Here is a 16,066-nt window from a genome sequence, read left to right on the forward strand (position 1 = left end):
TGACCGCATTGATTAGTTTGGTTGTGAATGCAGCTGATGAAGCAATGGCGCTAACTTGGCGTGTCACTGAGAGAGTGGAGTTAATGTACACCCCAAGTGTTCTGACAGCTGTTGAGGCAGGGAGTTGGGTGTTGTCTATGACAAATAAAAAGTTGTACAGTTTCTCGAGCCTGTTAAGTGTTTCCTTGGGACCTACAATGAGGATTTCAGTTTTATCTCTGTTGAGGCATGGACCATTAGCTGCCATCCAGGCTTGGATGGTGGCGTATGTTTTACATAATATTTCTGCATCGCTTTCATATGCGGCAGTGATAGGAAGGAGTACTTGTGTATCATCAGCATAGTTTGTGTAGGCTATGCTGAGATTGTCCAATTTATTGAGTCGGGTGAAGAGATTGTACAAAGTGGGAGAGGTGCAGTAACCCTGTGGTACTACTCAATGAATGGTGGTCGGAGCTGCGCAAGCCTGCTCTGAGAATACCTTCATGGCTCTCCCTTCAAGGAAGGAGGTAACCCAGGCAGTGGCTTCCGGGGAGAATTGGACTGAGTTAATGAGTTGTCTGCAGAGGGTCCTGTGGTCCACAAGATCAAAGGCGGCAGACAAGTCAAGAAGGAGGAGCAGCGCTGGCTTGCTTTCATCCATTATTTCACCTGGTTGGGTCTTTAGGTCCAGTAAGGCAGTTTCAGTCCTGTGCCCATGGAGGAAACCTAATTGCCTTTTTCCTAGGATGCTGTTTGTTTCCAGGAATTGTTTGATTTGGATGTATGCAGCTTTGTCTAGGATTTGTTACGGGGAGGGCATGGTGGTGATGGGTCTGTAGTTGTTTGGCAAAGGAGATTCTAAGGATGCTTTTTTCAGAGGTGGGCACACTCATGACTCCTTCAGGCAAGGTGGGACAATTCTGGAGGTGAAAGAAGCATTTATGAATGCTGTCAGGAATAAATGAATCACACAGGCCCGACGCAGGCCTTTAAGTGAAGGGGGGTCTGAAAACACTAAATTCCTAAATCATCCCCATTTTACTGTCCAACTTTGCCAACACTTGCCTTCAAGGGAGGGGGTCTGAAACACACACTTCTAAACTGTCCCCACTCCCTAGACCTGGCCTTTAAATAGAAGGGTGCTGCATGTCATTGATGCATGGGTTTTGGGCCTGGGTGGAGAAGTGCTTTGACAAAGTGAGACCTCATGTATCCATCATTGATCATGTGATGTATGTCTTGCTTTAAAATCACCCTATATTTATTTCGAAACAAAAGTTAGGGTGAAATAATAATTGCCATATGCATTTGTACACATCTGTAAACCAAACTGCTAGCCTTTTTAAGCGTGCAGGAAAATCGAAATTGCACAGCACTGCATATGTAAATTGATTGTGTTCATTAACCAATGTTAATTATTCTTTAAAAACTGAAATCTGCATGAAGTATTGTGATTTGTGTTCTCCAAACCACCTTGTGTGATTCATTTATGTCAAAAAAAAGTTTCATTGAGACCCAGAGAGAAGGTGGCTTGTGTAGTTTCGTTGTGATCTCCATTACCTATAGCTCAAATAAATATAAATATATTATGAGTACCCCGGCCTGGTTCTTGGCTTATTGTTGGCACAGGAGGAGGGATCCATGTGGCATGATATGAGTCTGAAATTGGGCTGAACAAAGAATCCATCAAACATTCTGTTGTGTGACACCTTATGAACTCCCCGTGTTGTGGGTCGCCTCTCAATAAATCGTTACATACATGATTGGCCTGTATGCCACTTCTGGATGTTAGCTCATGGTGAACATGAAAGCTTGGGAGTGGGTTTGACATGCTGAAGCACCAGATATCTGCCAATTGTTCCCTACACTGCCTAGTTGCCTGGATGCCAAAAGTGCTTTAAGGTGTACATATTATAAATCTTGGTCAACTTTTTCTTCATTCTCCAATTCATCTGAAGACACATATACAAAAAGGAGAAGAAAACACTGTCTGAATTTCAAACATAAAACTGAAGACAAACAGTTGGGTCAATATATATATTTTAATTTTTATTTTAGTATTACAGTATATTCTTATAAAAAAAAGGTGCAAAAAAGTAAACTACGTGTTTTGTACATTTAGTTCAATTTATAATTTTAAACTGACCAACAAATGAGGACATACCAAGGCATTGCACCACATCAGGGCTCCCAGCACAGACAACTGCGTGAAAGAGGGGAAGCGGCTAAAGCTGGGAGCCGACCAGGAGCAAGCGGAGTGAATGCAGTGATATGTGTTGCCGGCGTACCCCACTGCAGCACTCTGAAGAGCTACGCTGTGTGTCATTCTTTCCCTCCCGGTATGATTCGGGCTGCAAAGATTGTGATGCTGCATCATCGACAATAACCTGTTGGTACCCGGATGACCTTTCAATGCCCAGCTTCCCTGAGTCTGGGTAATAGTGCAGGGGTAATGGAGGGAGCCATTTTGTAGATCACAATCTTTTTCCCGAGCTGTGTACTCACTCCTGCCCTGTTCACAATAACACACCTCCTGCCCACCACCAAGGGAACTTGAAGTCTATGCTTTTGTCAGTTGTAGGGCCTTTGTGGGGCAAATATTTGTAACACATCATATTAGACGGAAATAATACTTACATGTGCTATATACACCAAGTCTCAAATAAAACGTGGGTACGTCTACTTGCACTAGAAGCCTATAACACCCACTATGTTATTTTCTTTTAGCATAGTAGTGCAAAAATGTATTTGTTTTGTCAATCACATGGGAAAAATACTAAGTGCACATCCAAAGGAGAACAGTGGCTAAGGGGCCCAGGGCAAAGCTATTTTCATTCCACCTATTCAACTGTGAAGAACTCAATAGAGAATGGAAGAAAGGTAACAAGTTGAGAACAGGGCTGCACCGGGGTCCGCCTTGTGGAACGCAAAATGACCAATAGCAGGGCAGTATCCTAGCCTTGACTGTTGCATGTGGTAGAGCGCATGATGTGCGGGAGACAGCAGTGAAGACAAGCGGGGCTGGCGTTCCAGCGGGCACACTGGAGGTGTTGCCAAGGATGGCAGTTGTACCTATTATCAGAATATGTCCTAGCTTCCATGCCCTCCCTCCTGCCAACAGCTAGGGAACGTGAGGCGAGCAGGCACTGGGGAACTCAAGCTTTTATGCCAGCTGTGCAAAGTCCTGAGTTGCTGAGTACCTGCCCACCCGGTGCACTCAGCCAGGCTCGTATTGAACACACATGCAGTCATGACTGGTTTGGGAAGGCATTGTGGCGCATGGGAGTTGGGCAAGGACAGTGCTAGGCACGCCAGCACTTTGAGAACTATGGCCACAAGGCTTTTGGGCCCCTCTTCCACGCAGACTTCTTCTTTAAGGCCCAGGGTTAATGCCCTGGCAGAGTCTCAATAGTCATTGCTTGCGATGCAGTGTATACCGTACGTAGCAAACTAAAATTAGGCAAAATAAATAAACTTATCGATTTACAGATTGCTTAGACATTACTAAAACTTAATTATTAAGACATTTCATTTTAAAAAACATGTTTAAAAACACAATTGCATACAACTTGTACATAACTGTACAATTTTTATAAGCGCCCCTTCCTCCCAGGTCATTCATGGGATGCATGTTAGGCTCTGTAAAGGAGGGGAAGCTTTCTGGGGTGAAAAAGGCGAAGGAGGGGGGCTCTCTCAACAAGGAGAGAAAAATCATGAACTCAGAATCTAGCAGGCTCCTTCTGGGGAGGGAATGATTTTTTTCAAATACTTTTTGTGCAGAGACGGTGGTCTTTATTGGTAGGCTCAGTGGTCTGTTAAGCTCTGTCAAAGCCAATAGATGTGGCTCTTATGCTGGCATTCCACAAGCATTTACAGTCCGCTTGCGCTGACTGCAGTACACTGGGAGCCAGTGCACTCTCAGATTTTATGAATCTTGGTCTGTCCTCTTTCTTTTTCTAGCAGCTCCATGACAACACTCGGGGTGCTCCACCCCTCACCTGCATCTTTCAGCGATAGATGGGCATGGCAACCAATCTCTACGCCTGCATGGCAACCATTCTCTCGCCCCACCCCATAGAGCGCACACTCGCAACTTTCCGTGCTCTGTGCGCTCTTTTGTATTTGACTAATTTGCACAAGAGAAATACACGCAGCAAGGATGGTTTGCAATGCAGCACTTGGTCCAGTCGATCACCCCAACCCTTTATCAAGTGCATGGCAACAATTGGCAAACGGATGGCTCTGCCACCTATCAGCTAAGTCTAAAAAACAATGGGGGCGTGGCTGGTTACTGACATCATAGCCATGCTTTCTCCTTCATAAAGAGTCTTTCTGTGCAAGGGCTCAACAGATAAAGGCTGCATCAGGGCCAACGTTGTCAATGATCAAAGGGGCCCTTGCCCCTGGCCCTCAGGCATCTCCAAACTAGAGGAGTGGGCCAGCAGGTGGAAGGAAGTCAGTCCTTGAGACATTGACAACATCCTAAGTAGGGACCAGAGAGCATTCCAGAAGGAAGGAGCGGAAGTTCCTGGTCTGATATACCAGGAATACCATCTAAGCTGCTTCCCAGGACTCCAGAAGAACAGCCAAAGCAACACAGGGGCACCTGCCTAGCCACCTAGGGGGCGGCTTCTAAAGTCTGTCGACGTGCATGTCTGAACGGAGCTGCTTATATCTCACAGTAAGTGGCCGCTCCCCAAGTCTTTGTGTGTAGGGTTGCTTGAGGAATATGGGATGGAGGGTGGAAGACCATTGAAAAAGCTAACATGCAAGTAACCTGGGGGTGGAGGGAGGGAAGGCTCTGCTCTGGGGACCAGGCCTTCCCTTGCTGTGAAAACGCAGGTTCCTCCCCTGCAACAGTCGGCATCCACTGGTTTCACCATGAGATTTTAAAAAGTGCTAAGTTTCTTTGAGTCGACCCTATGCATGTATATATAATTCATTATAATTGTTCTTTTATAACGTGCTGAATACCAACGAGTGGTTTCTAAGTGCGGCATGGGGATTCGAACCTGTGTTGCGCTGCATTGTCTTGCTTCCAAGACAAACGTGTTGCCTCAGAGCTATCCTTCCTCCCCATATGTTTATATATGGGGGATGGGGGTATGCAGAGGTGGCGTAAGAGGGGGCTGGGAGCAGGGTGCAGGAGAGGAGAGCATAGGGGCACATTTTCATAGCAATTTAAATATTTGAAAATGCCACAATACACCTGGCTCTACAAAACTTACCACGTTTAAACACATTGTGGTGAAAGCACGTAGAACTGTAGCAGTCACTGCTTATTGCATAACCGCATACAATGGGGCTTGACTTGTGAAGTTTATGCAAGAGCCCGCCATGTGATCATTGAAAATTTGGCACAAGCAATTAAGAGATCAAGCTTAGAGTGGGTCATTTAGGTAGGTTCCCTCCCAGTGCATTCTGGTTCCTGGTATTCACGTTAAATGTATTTTATTTATTTATTGGGTATTTATAATGCACCTATACACAAAGTGTTTAAGATTATGAGTACGTCAGAGGCCGGCCCTTAACTTCTCTTTCCAATATCAACCCATCTTAAAGACCATAGTTTCAGATTACGATGAAGTTTGCAACTCATAGTGATAGAGCTATCCAAGCATGTGGTTTCCGGGTGGATAGCTCTTGGGATAAGCACTCACCTCTGACATGGGGCAAGCCTGTACTTCGTAAGTTTGAATCCCAGCAGAACCGACTCAGCCCACTACCTGCCGAGGTAATGATATCAGGTATTTTTAGGGTGAAGTGAGGTGGGGGGGGTTCCGGCAGTAGCGTACATGTAGTCCAGCAATCACATCCGTCCCTCCAAACACACTTTCTGGTATCTGTTCAGAATGATTTCCTGCCTGGAACAAAAGAACCACCTCCCAAGGAGCCAGAACACGGGGCACCACGCTTCAAAACCAAGCGGGCACCTGAGCTTCTTTCTCTGCCGTCATACCTTACTGTGGTGCTACGGGACAGTCTGTTCCCTTTCCACATGACACATTGAGTGTACCGTTCATCCAGCCCACACAGCACCACAATTTGCATATTGCACACGAGTGCAATGATGCCCCGGCTCAACAAAAGTATGCAAGTCCCAGAGATGCATGGCAGTGACTCACAGCTCAGGAGGGAAATTAGTGATTTCCTCAACAAATAGACAACACACTCCAATGCCAACACTTGGCAGCCTCATGCTAAAAATATAGGACTCATGGTGTCCCGGTGCCATACCGTGCGGCTTAGCAAGAGTTCCATTCAGATGACAGCTTGGAAGGCATGCAATGTCTAAGGACTTTCCGTTTATGCAAAACTTGACATGCCCCGGGCCAAAGTAGAAGAAGCAACAAACAGATACATTATTTCAGCAACAATTAGGGATATGTAGGAAAAAGGATAGCGGTTGTATGCACCGCCCCGGCCTACATGCCTTGCTCTGACTTTCCAGATTGGCGTGTCTCATGCCTTGTCAAGACAAATACCTTGTCAGCATTTGGAGTCATGCTGCGAATTCCTCCCAGAGTTCTCTGTGTTGGCACACTATGCACACAAGCAGGATAGACTTTGAAAGTGCTGGATGACTTCAGCTTGCTCACAGTCCCAGGCTCTGCTGAAGCTGGCGGGGGTGGCAACATAATACTGCACGCCCACGGGCAACCTGCTGCTCCATGGAAGTCACACTGCGAATCTGCTCCTGACCCGGAAATGAATTGCCACTGTTCATTGAATTTAGTGGGCCGTTTTCAGCTCAAGTTCCTGAAAGTACGCAAAGTACAGTCAGTGTGTATCCAGGTATGCATGACGAAAATAACATGAAAGAGTATCCAGAACACGAGATATGCGCATGCGTGACTGCACATGCGCACTAAGTGCGAGCCGCTCGAAGACACTTCCTCCTGTAGAAGAGGACTGGTCTGGTGCTTCAAGGAGCGTGAGGGGCCTTTCTAAGGAGCAGCACCAGGAGGAGGCTCACCCTTTTCTTATTGTCCTAATATTTGTGAGAGTTGACAGGATGGGAGGTTTAGCAGACAAGCCCAAGAAATTACCCAAAAAATTAACTCGAGCGTAACAGCACTATTTTCGGGAAAGCACACAGACATGTGGTTTATACATGGGTTAACAATATACATTGATGTCTCATGGGGGTTATTGTGCATTTTAAAGCATTTTGGAAAAGATTGCAAAGGTGGTTCTCCTACTAGATTCCACATTGCTCTGTTGCATCTTCTAGATTCCACAGGTGCGTGTAGTAGATTGAACCTAGCAGATTGCATGGGTGTGTCCACTTTCAAACTGCACCGGTGCCTCTTCTTCTAGATTGCACAGGTGCCCCTTCTTCTAGACTGCACAGGTGCCTCTTCTTCTAGACTGCACAGGTGCCCCTTCTTCTAGACTGCACAGGTGCCTCTTCTAGATTGCACAGGTGCCTCTTCTTCTAGATTGCACAGGTGCCCCTTCTTCTAGACTGCACAGGTGCCTCTTCTTCTAGACTGCATAGGTGCCCCTTCTTCTAGACTGCACAGGTGCCTCTTCTAGATTGCACAGGTGCCTCTTCTTCTAGATTGCACAGGTGACCCTTCTTCTAGACTGCACAGGTGCCTCTTCTTCTAGACTGCACAGGTGCCCCTTCTTCTAGACTGCACAGGTGCCTCTTCTTCTAGACTGCACAGGTGCCTCTTCTAGATTGCACAGGTGCCTCTTCTTCTAGACTGCACAGGTGCCTCTTCTTCTAGACTGCACAGGTGCCTCTTCTTCTAGATTGCACAGGTGCATGTACTATTAGACTGCAGAGGTGGGTCTACTTCTACATTGTACAGGTGCCTCTTCTCCTATATTGCACAGAGGCATCGTCTTCTAGATTGCACAGGTGTGTTTAACACTAGATTCCACAGATTAATCAACTAGATTGCACAGGTGGGTCCGATTCTACATTGTGCAATCTTCTTCTAGATTGCACAGCTGTGTCTACTAGATTGCACAGGTGTGTCTTCATAAACATTGCCTCTTCTTGTAGATTGCAAGGGTGCACCATCTCCCAAATTGCACATGTGTGTCTTCTACTAAATTGCACAGGTGTGTCCACTAGATTGCACAGGTGTGTCGATTTCTAGACTGCATGTGTGACTTCTCCTCTAGTTTGCACAGGTGCATCTTCTAGATTGCATGTGTGCTCTTATACGGGTATTAAGGATATTCTGCATCAACTATGTTACTTCAAGCAGAGCAGTGGTCTCAGTAACATTGCAAAGCAGCGAAGAAGGCATGGATGCAGCGTTTAGAAATAATCATAACCACTGGATGCTGCTTTCCGATGCCTTTGCTTCGATCATTTTTAGCCAGTCTGTGACAATGCAGAAGTGGAAACGCCATAAGTACAGCAAACAAGGCTTTGCCTCAAAACACAAAGGGCAGTCCAGCCCCAACAACTAGATGCCACTTCTTCTACCTGTGACCAGAGTCCCCCCCAGAGATGTGTCTTTTTAAAGTAATGCTCATGTTTGTGTAGGTGTTCATACCAAACGGTTGAACACTATCACACTTTCTCTTCACCAGTTCACATTTCAGCAGCTGATTCTCAGTGATCACACTCCTGTCTATCACAAGACCTCATCAGCACACGACAACTGATGGACACATTCATGTGACCATTAGAAGAAGCGTCAACGTGTCTGTACCGACTCTCTCACCGAAGAGTCTTAGCAAGCGGACCAGGTTCACGTGAGAAGTCCAAGACCATGGGATCACTTGCCTGCAGACAGTGACTTGCCCAATGAGATGCTTCAGTGAGGTTATCAACCTCACACCCCACCTTCAAATGTGCAGGGCTGCAAAGCTCAAGCAGGCATCTTTCAGAATTTCTCAGGAGCAAATTACTAGTAGCATGAGTAACCACATTCCCCGGCCAAAGACACTAAGCTGGACTGCAAAGCTCAAGCAGGCATCTTTCAGAATCTATCAGGAGGATATGGCTAGTGGCATTAGTAACCACATTCCCAGCCAAAAGCAGTAAGCTGGACTGCAAAGCTCAAGGGGGCAGCTTTCTGAATTTCCCATGAGCAAATGACTAGTAGCATTAGTAACCTGTTGCTGGCCAAAGACACTAAGCTGGACTGCAAAGCTCAAGGGGGCATCTTTCAGAATTTCTCAGGGGAAAATGTCAAGTGGCATTAGTAACCACATTCCTGGCCAAAGACACTAAGCTGGGCTGCAAAGCTCAAGCAGGCATCTTTCAGAATCTATCAGGAGGATATGGCTAGTGGCATTAGTAACCTGTTGCTGGCCAAAGACACTAAGCTGGACTGCAAAGCTCAAGGGGGCATCTTTCAGAATTTCTCAGGGGAAAATGTCAAGTGGCATTAGTAACCACATTCCTGGCCAAAGACACTAAGCTGGGCTGCAAAGCTCAAGCAGGCATCTTTCACAATTTCTCAGGAGCAAATGTCAAGGGGCATTAGTAACCACATTCCTGGCCAAAGACACTAAGCTGGGCTGCAAAGCTCAAGCAGGCATCTTTCAGAATTTCTCAGGAGGATATGGCTAGTGGCATTAGTAACCACATTCCCTGCCAAAGACAGTAAGCTGCACTGCAAAGCTCAAGGGGGCATTTTTCAGAATTGCTCAGGAGAAAATGGCTAGTGGCATTAGTAACCACATTCCTGGCCAAAGACACTAAGCTGAACTGCAAAGCTCAAGGGGGCACCTTTCAGAATTTCTCAGGAGGAAATATCAAGTGGCATTAGTAACCACATTCCTGGCCAAAGACACTAAGCTAGTAGCCCAGCAAGAGAATATGCATCATCAGAGTCTATCAATACACAACTATATATTGGGCATTGACCATAGCATCAGAAATAACAGGAACAACATTTTTAGGATTGTTTCTGCGTTTGGAAAATTGAGATGTATGGATTAAACTTTGCCCTCTGATATATCAGGTGTGTTTCCTACGGCATAAGCCACTTTTCTTTTTATTTATGAGGTACACGCGATATGAGCTCCAATGAGCCCTCTCCTCTTCTAATGGTCTGGTCTGCGTGTTTCCTGTGCGGGGGTGAGATTCCTATGTGTGGAAACTGTTCCTGTCAGTTGAACCCCCCTTTCAATTTCACAGGCTCCACCACACAATGCCGGAATTGCTAAGTGAACATGAGCAAACTGCATGCGCCTAGATGTGTAGACATGGCCAACAATGTGGACGTTCACTTCCTTATATTGTCTACAAAAACATCCCACCTGAAGCAGCCAATAAGGTTAGCTCCATAACGACACTGGTATGGTCAGCGATCCTCACAGCTGTCAGGCTCTCTGCCGTCACTCTAGGTGCCTTGTGCTTCCCTCCTAGGTCTTCTTACTTACCTGGTTCCTCTACTCTCCCTCGTCTGCCTAAGCCTTCTTCAACTCTTTCGATATCCACTGGCCTCCCACGCCACAGAAACAAGAAAAGGACTAGGTACACATGGCAGCCAATCGCCACTTACTCGGCGGACATCTTAGAGTGTCTTTTTTTCCACCTTTCTATCCATAGCTCACCCACCTGTCCTGGAAGTACAGATAAGCAAGGTGACATCTAAGCATCGTGCCCAACAGCACGTTGCTAATAATATGATAGCTTTCCACCACTTGGGCAATACCAGAGGTTATGAGCCCTGAACCTCCCATTATGTGCTTTTTCCTTCTTGTTTGGGGCCTTAAGTCAGGCTTCTGGGCCAATAAGCCCCAGTATTAACTACAGTGAAAGCCAATAGCGCTAACGCGAAAGAGTCAAACACTGTGGAGTGGAAAAAAATACATATAGTGGGCTCGAATGTAATCAGCAGGGAGGAGTAGCATGGAGTGGAATAGGATGGCATAGAATAAAATAGAATTGCATTGAATTGGAGTTGACAATAGAATGAAATGAGAGTAGGACAGGATAGAATGTAATTAGACTAGAATAGAAAGAAATTAGCATATGATATATGGAATTAACATAGAGCAAAGTATAAGAGAATAGAACAAAACAGAGCAGAAGAGAATAGAACTTTGTTCCAGTTTAGATTTTTTGGAAAGACTAAATGAACGCAGGTGTGAGAGGCCTTTCTCTTTCTGGGGAATCAGCACATATGGAAGGCAGGCTTTCGTCCCCTCCCCATTCTTTCCCCTCCCCCCCCCGCCTCCCTTTATTCATCTCTCACTGGTGTTGATGCCTTCTATCCTTAAATAGATGGACAGGCTGCAAACCGCGCATGTGCATATTTACAACATGGACCCCACTGTTGGGGGTACACTAGCACTGTAAACATACACTACATTGGCCACACCCCAGTAGCACTTACTGTACAAGAACTCCTCAAAAGCAGTACATTTTCATGTCAGTTTAATGCAACAGGCTGCCTGGAATGCAGAGAGAGTTATGTTAAAAGCCCAGAGATGCATGATAGTATTGTGTACAATGGAATTATCACGAGAGAGAAGGAAGACATGCTCCATTGCTATTTGCAGCCACTGACCTAGATGTGGAATTTGAGCGTAGTGTCTGCAGTTTGCGGGAAGGGGTCACACATGAAACATTGGCATTTTGGGCAAGTAGCCAGATCCTCATCCAGATCCTTTCACTGCTGGACACAGTCACAGAATATCTTTACATGACTTAGTTATTGTTTCTACTAAAAGTGTGGCTCAGATGGCCCCTGTGAAATGCCAATGTGTCTAGCATTTATGCACAGAAAGGTCTTGGAGCCCCTCTACCGAGAACAAACACGGCCAAATAACCTGCTCTATGGGACTGTGCCCACTCGGGAGGGTCTTCAACCACGTTTAAGCTCACTGTCCCTTTCACAGAGGAGAAATATCCATTTTCAAAGCATTCTTTGTCCCACCCACAAGGGCAGTCCAGCACTGAAATGCTAGGTAATTCTCCTCTGAACAAGAGTACCAACAGCAACCCCAGACGTGTTTCGGCCTAGTCGGGCCTCATCAGGGAGGTCACAAAGACTGATATGCAAATGGATATTTCTCCTCTGTGACAGGTGCAATGAGATAAAATGTGGTTGTAGACCCTCCCGGGTGGGCACCTTCCCATAGAACTGGTTATTTGGCCGTGTTAGTTCTTGGTAGAGGGGCTCCTAGACCTTTTTGTGAAGTGTCTAGCATTAATGTTGTCTGACAGCTACGGAATCAACCAGGATGACTGACAGTACCAAATGACATCCCAACATACCACAGTGCCGCAGTGCTGAGTCGCTGACTCCAACACCCGTTCACTTTACACAGCAACAATCCACTGAGAAAATCAAAAAGTGAGAGAGACAATGTTTCAGCCAACACCTAGGTTTTACCCAGTGGGCATTCATCTGGCTAATATTCCATTTCCACATTTTTAGTTTGACTGTAACTTTACAGAGGTGAGCCTACATATCTAATAGGTCCTGCTGCCTACTCTCAGTTGAGTAGTCTCGATCAAACTGCTAGGTCATGTCTCGGCTGCCTAGCAACGCCAGATGCAAATCGGCCTTAGCGGGACTCGTTTGTCAGACGGAGGTTAAGTCTATAAGCACGGCTAATATATTGACCAACCTACTGCCTCTAAATAGAAATATTTCTTGCATTCCCATCACCCCCACATAAAAACAGATTTTTTAGGTAAGAGATGTACGTGGTTATGTTTTTTAAATGTTAATAACGTTTCAGTCTTAGAGAACCAACGGCACTGCGCTCATTGCGAGATGGGTTTTTGATTCAGTGAGAAACCGGCTAGAACACATCCCGTTGGGTCAATGACACCCACATGTTGTGCACATTGCAATGGGCTGGAGTAGTGCTGTATGACCTCTGGCATAATGTACCATGCTCCCATCTTCCAAATGTAAGTAACATTGTTTGCATAGGTCTCCATTTAACATCAAAAATATAATGGGAAGTCGGTGGGTAATGGCACAGCCCAACACTGACATTTATGGAGCTAGCATAGAAAGGTGATGAGCACAAGGTTGGCTTAAGGCAACCCTGCCAGAGCCAATTACAATAAAGGCCTAGAAAATTGTAGTTATTATATGTTCGAAAGTGCATAGTTGAGCAATTCATAGCCACCTTACCAAATACACCAACAAGCTACACAAAGGAGCAATCGCTGGTAAACCTTCTATGGTTCAGTCCTGGCCTCCTTGCCCTCATTGTCTACTTGTTCCCTGGTCCCATTTTTTCCTCCTTTGTCTTTTCCTGCGGCCGCCCTCCCCTGGTACGGTTTATTTTAAAAAGCAAGACTTGCTGCACGGTCCTGAACGTGCATAGATTTTTACAAAAATAAAGTAAGTTCTTTTTGGAACATGTTTTCTTGTTATTGAATAGTATCCCAAACGAAATATTTGCCTTGTCTGCAAAGATCTTTCCATTCTTCGGCTAACCTTCAGACCTAGAATATCCAAACAAGATACAAGAACCAGACTTTGAATAGATCAGCCTGATAGATTATAGACCATTCCCCCCCACCTGCCCAAGCAGCGGTCAACAGCGAACGAGCTCTGTGTCATTCGAGGCATAGCGAAACTGTTGCGCAACATAGCCACGCCGCGCTACAAGTAGCTACAAGTAGCATCCTATCCCCCACGGCTTCGAAGGTTGGCAGTCTGCCAATTATGCCATGAGCTAGTTGGGAAAGTGTCCTTCATCTCATTTTGGGGTTTATGCATGTCCGCTAGCATGTCAGTCAGCACACCCTCCTCGGGATCATTTGGTATACCTTCTTGCAATCACAAGTACTGTAGAAGTGAAACTGTGCATGTACATTTCATTTCATAGAAACCCATTGCCTCCTACAAAGAGAATGGTACAAATATGAATCCTGGCTACACCTCTAACAGTACATTTACTTTAGTTGTAAAAATAGAAGGCGAGAGGTGAACTCCATGAACCCCCAATATCTATGAATCCCCGATATCCTTTTAAAGGCCCCCGGCGGGAGTGCTTGTGTTAAAAATGATAATTGTCAGGAAAGTGCTTTGATATCAAGATCTTGTCAGCGGCTCCATGTCATTCAGAGGCAGTGATTCCTTTCAGGAATGAGTATCCAACGTCTCTCTAAACAGTGCTCAAGTTCTAGAATCCCTAAAGCAGTCCATGAGGCTTTGGGAGGTTCCCCCAAACAGCACGGGGGGAGCACACTGTGCTGGGGTCTCTCTTTGGTCTGGGATTGTCAAGATCTCAGGCCTCCAAGTCTTCATTTGCTGTCACAAGGGAATTTCTCCAGATACCAGTTTAAAAGGGAAACCAGGTGAAAAGCCTTTTCATTGATAATCCCAGCTCCAGCCTTTTGCATTTAAAGTCTAGCCTTAGAAGGCAACTGATGACCGAGTGGACTGCTGGGATCTCTACATTTGGGATTAGAGTCAAGGCCTACATATTCCTGCATGGTTTCCATGGCGGTTGGAAACATTTGGCACACACAAACACTGATTTCTCTGCAAACCCTCTTCCGAGGTTCACCAGTTTCACACCACGGCAAATGTCGTCCGAGTCAGTTTCGTTAGAAACAGGCGGGTGCCGTCCCATACAAATAGCCAAAGTTGCAATTTAGAAATGGCACTTGAGGAGGCACTTGTGCTTGGGTGAAACCAATCCATGGAAAAGGCGGGGCCTGAAATCCTTCCCGATGGAGCAGTCTCGGCGGCAAAATCTTCAGGTTCCGGTGATTTCACCTCATCTGCATTTTTTAATAATTTAGTTTAGTCACTGCCCGTTCTCTGCTTGTGTCCAACATTTGGTTTCCTGAGCGCTTGCGGTTGCGCTTGAGTTTGGATAAGTCCTTGTCAAAGACCTCGCCGGACCTCAGTGCCGAAACCAGGTCGTCAAACTCGCCGCTTTCTTCTGAGATGCTTCCTGGTTGGGATTTCTTGAGGTGCCTCTCTTTCTCACGCTGTTCTTTTAGCTGTTGAAAAAAAAACAGAACATAGACAATGAGACTCCAACCTTAAGTTCCAGAATCATTAAAGATATTGGTTAAACTGTGCAGATTTTAAGGTTTACACTTAAATAATATGTTTTCTTTTATGACCACAAGTGGGGCCTTGGAATCTCCTCAGGTGGATGAAAGTGGGAAATTTCATTGCCTTTTTAAAATTAAGCAAACGGGTTACATGCTGTAGCAACCCTTCCAATGAAATATTGTGACCCTCCGCCTCCGCCCTCCTCGGGTGTTTATCTGACCATATGGCTCTGGCACCGCCTTTGCTCAAATGTATACTATTATACAGTCCCCGAATGGTCTAACCAATCCATGGCCTTCACAGGAATGCCCCTCTTTCTGTACCTAGAGTATGTCCTATCTCAATATAAATCACGTTTTCCAAAATATGCCCCCTCCCCCTGTTGCCTGGGCTGCCCCCACCCCTTACTCTCTGACTGCACCAGCTATGGTGCTCTCTGTCTCCCCTATCTTCTCTAATTGCTATTCTATCGACTATCCTATCCCTCTCACTAGGTCTGGTCAGAAGAAGCTCAAAAAGGACATCCCGGTATCCAACCCAGGCCTCCCTATTGCTGATACCTACACCAGTGCTTCCTCCAATCAGACCCTCACTGACATCCTCTTTGTTGTTCCCTCTCCAAACCTATGGATCCCCATATGGTCTCTGTTCTGTCTCCTTTTTCCTCCTCTCCCATTAATGTTGGCACCCGGTGGGAGGCCCTTCTGGTCCACTTCCACTCCTCCAAGACCATCATTAATGGCTACTAAAATGACACCATCTTGGTCCAGGGCCCTCAGGCCAATCTCCTCCTTTTCAGTAGATGCTTCCTGCATTTTATCAACTTCCTTCCTTCTCCTACTCCCCCTACGTACCCCTCTCACGCCCCTCCGCCATCTCCCTCCTACATCACCTTTCTGGCACCCTCCTCTGCTTCTCTGGCCACTATGCCTTCTCCTTCCTCTTCCATCCTTTTCTTCACCTCTGACTACTCTGCCATCTCCTCCTTCCTCCTCTGCCCATTCTCAGGCACCTTTTACACTTCTGCAAGGAATATTTCATGCCTGTACCCCTCCACGGATGTCTTGCAAAGGTGCCAAACTACTCCACGTTGCTACTCTTAACTGTCGCTCCGCTGTAAA

At 46.0% G+C, this 16,066-nt stretch overlaps 1 protein-coding gene across 3 annotated transcripts in view; it reads right to left on the reverse strand.

The window, feature by feature from the left end:
* Window positions 1–2,005: 2,005 nt before the first annotated feature.
* The window catches only part of DAAM2 (dishevelled associated activator of morphogenesis 2), an 858,328-nt gene continuing 844,267 nt past the window's right edge, over window positions 2,006–16,066 (reverse strand). For all 3 annotated transcript variants that reach the window (XM_069608749.1, XM_069608748.1, XM_069608750.1), the window contains one exon: window positions 2,006–14,887. In XM_069608749.1, the coding sequence (XP_069464850.1) occupies window positions 14,672–14,887 (216 nt within the window). In that variant the 3' untranslated portion in view covers window positions 2,006–14,671. The remainder of the gene's footprint in view (window positions 14,888–16,066) is intronic.

This window comes from Ambystoma mexicanum, chromosome 4q, assembly GCF_040938575.1.
Source record: "Ambystoma mexicanum isolate Mex_15411 chromosome 4q, UKY_AmexF1_1, whole genome shotgun sequence".
NCBI classification, from domain to species: Eukaryota; Metazoa; Chordata; class Amphibia; order Caudata; family Ambystomatidae; genus Ambystoma; species Ambystoma mexicanum.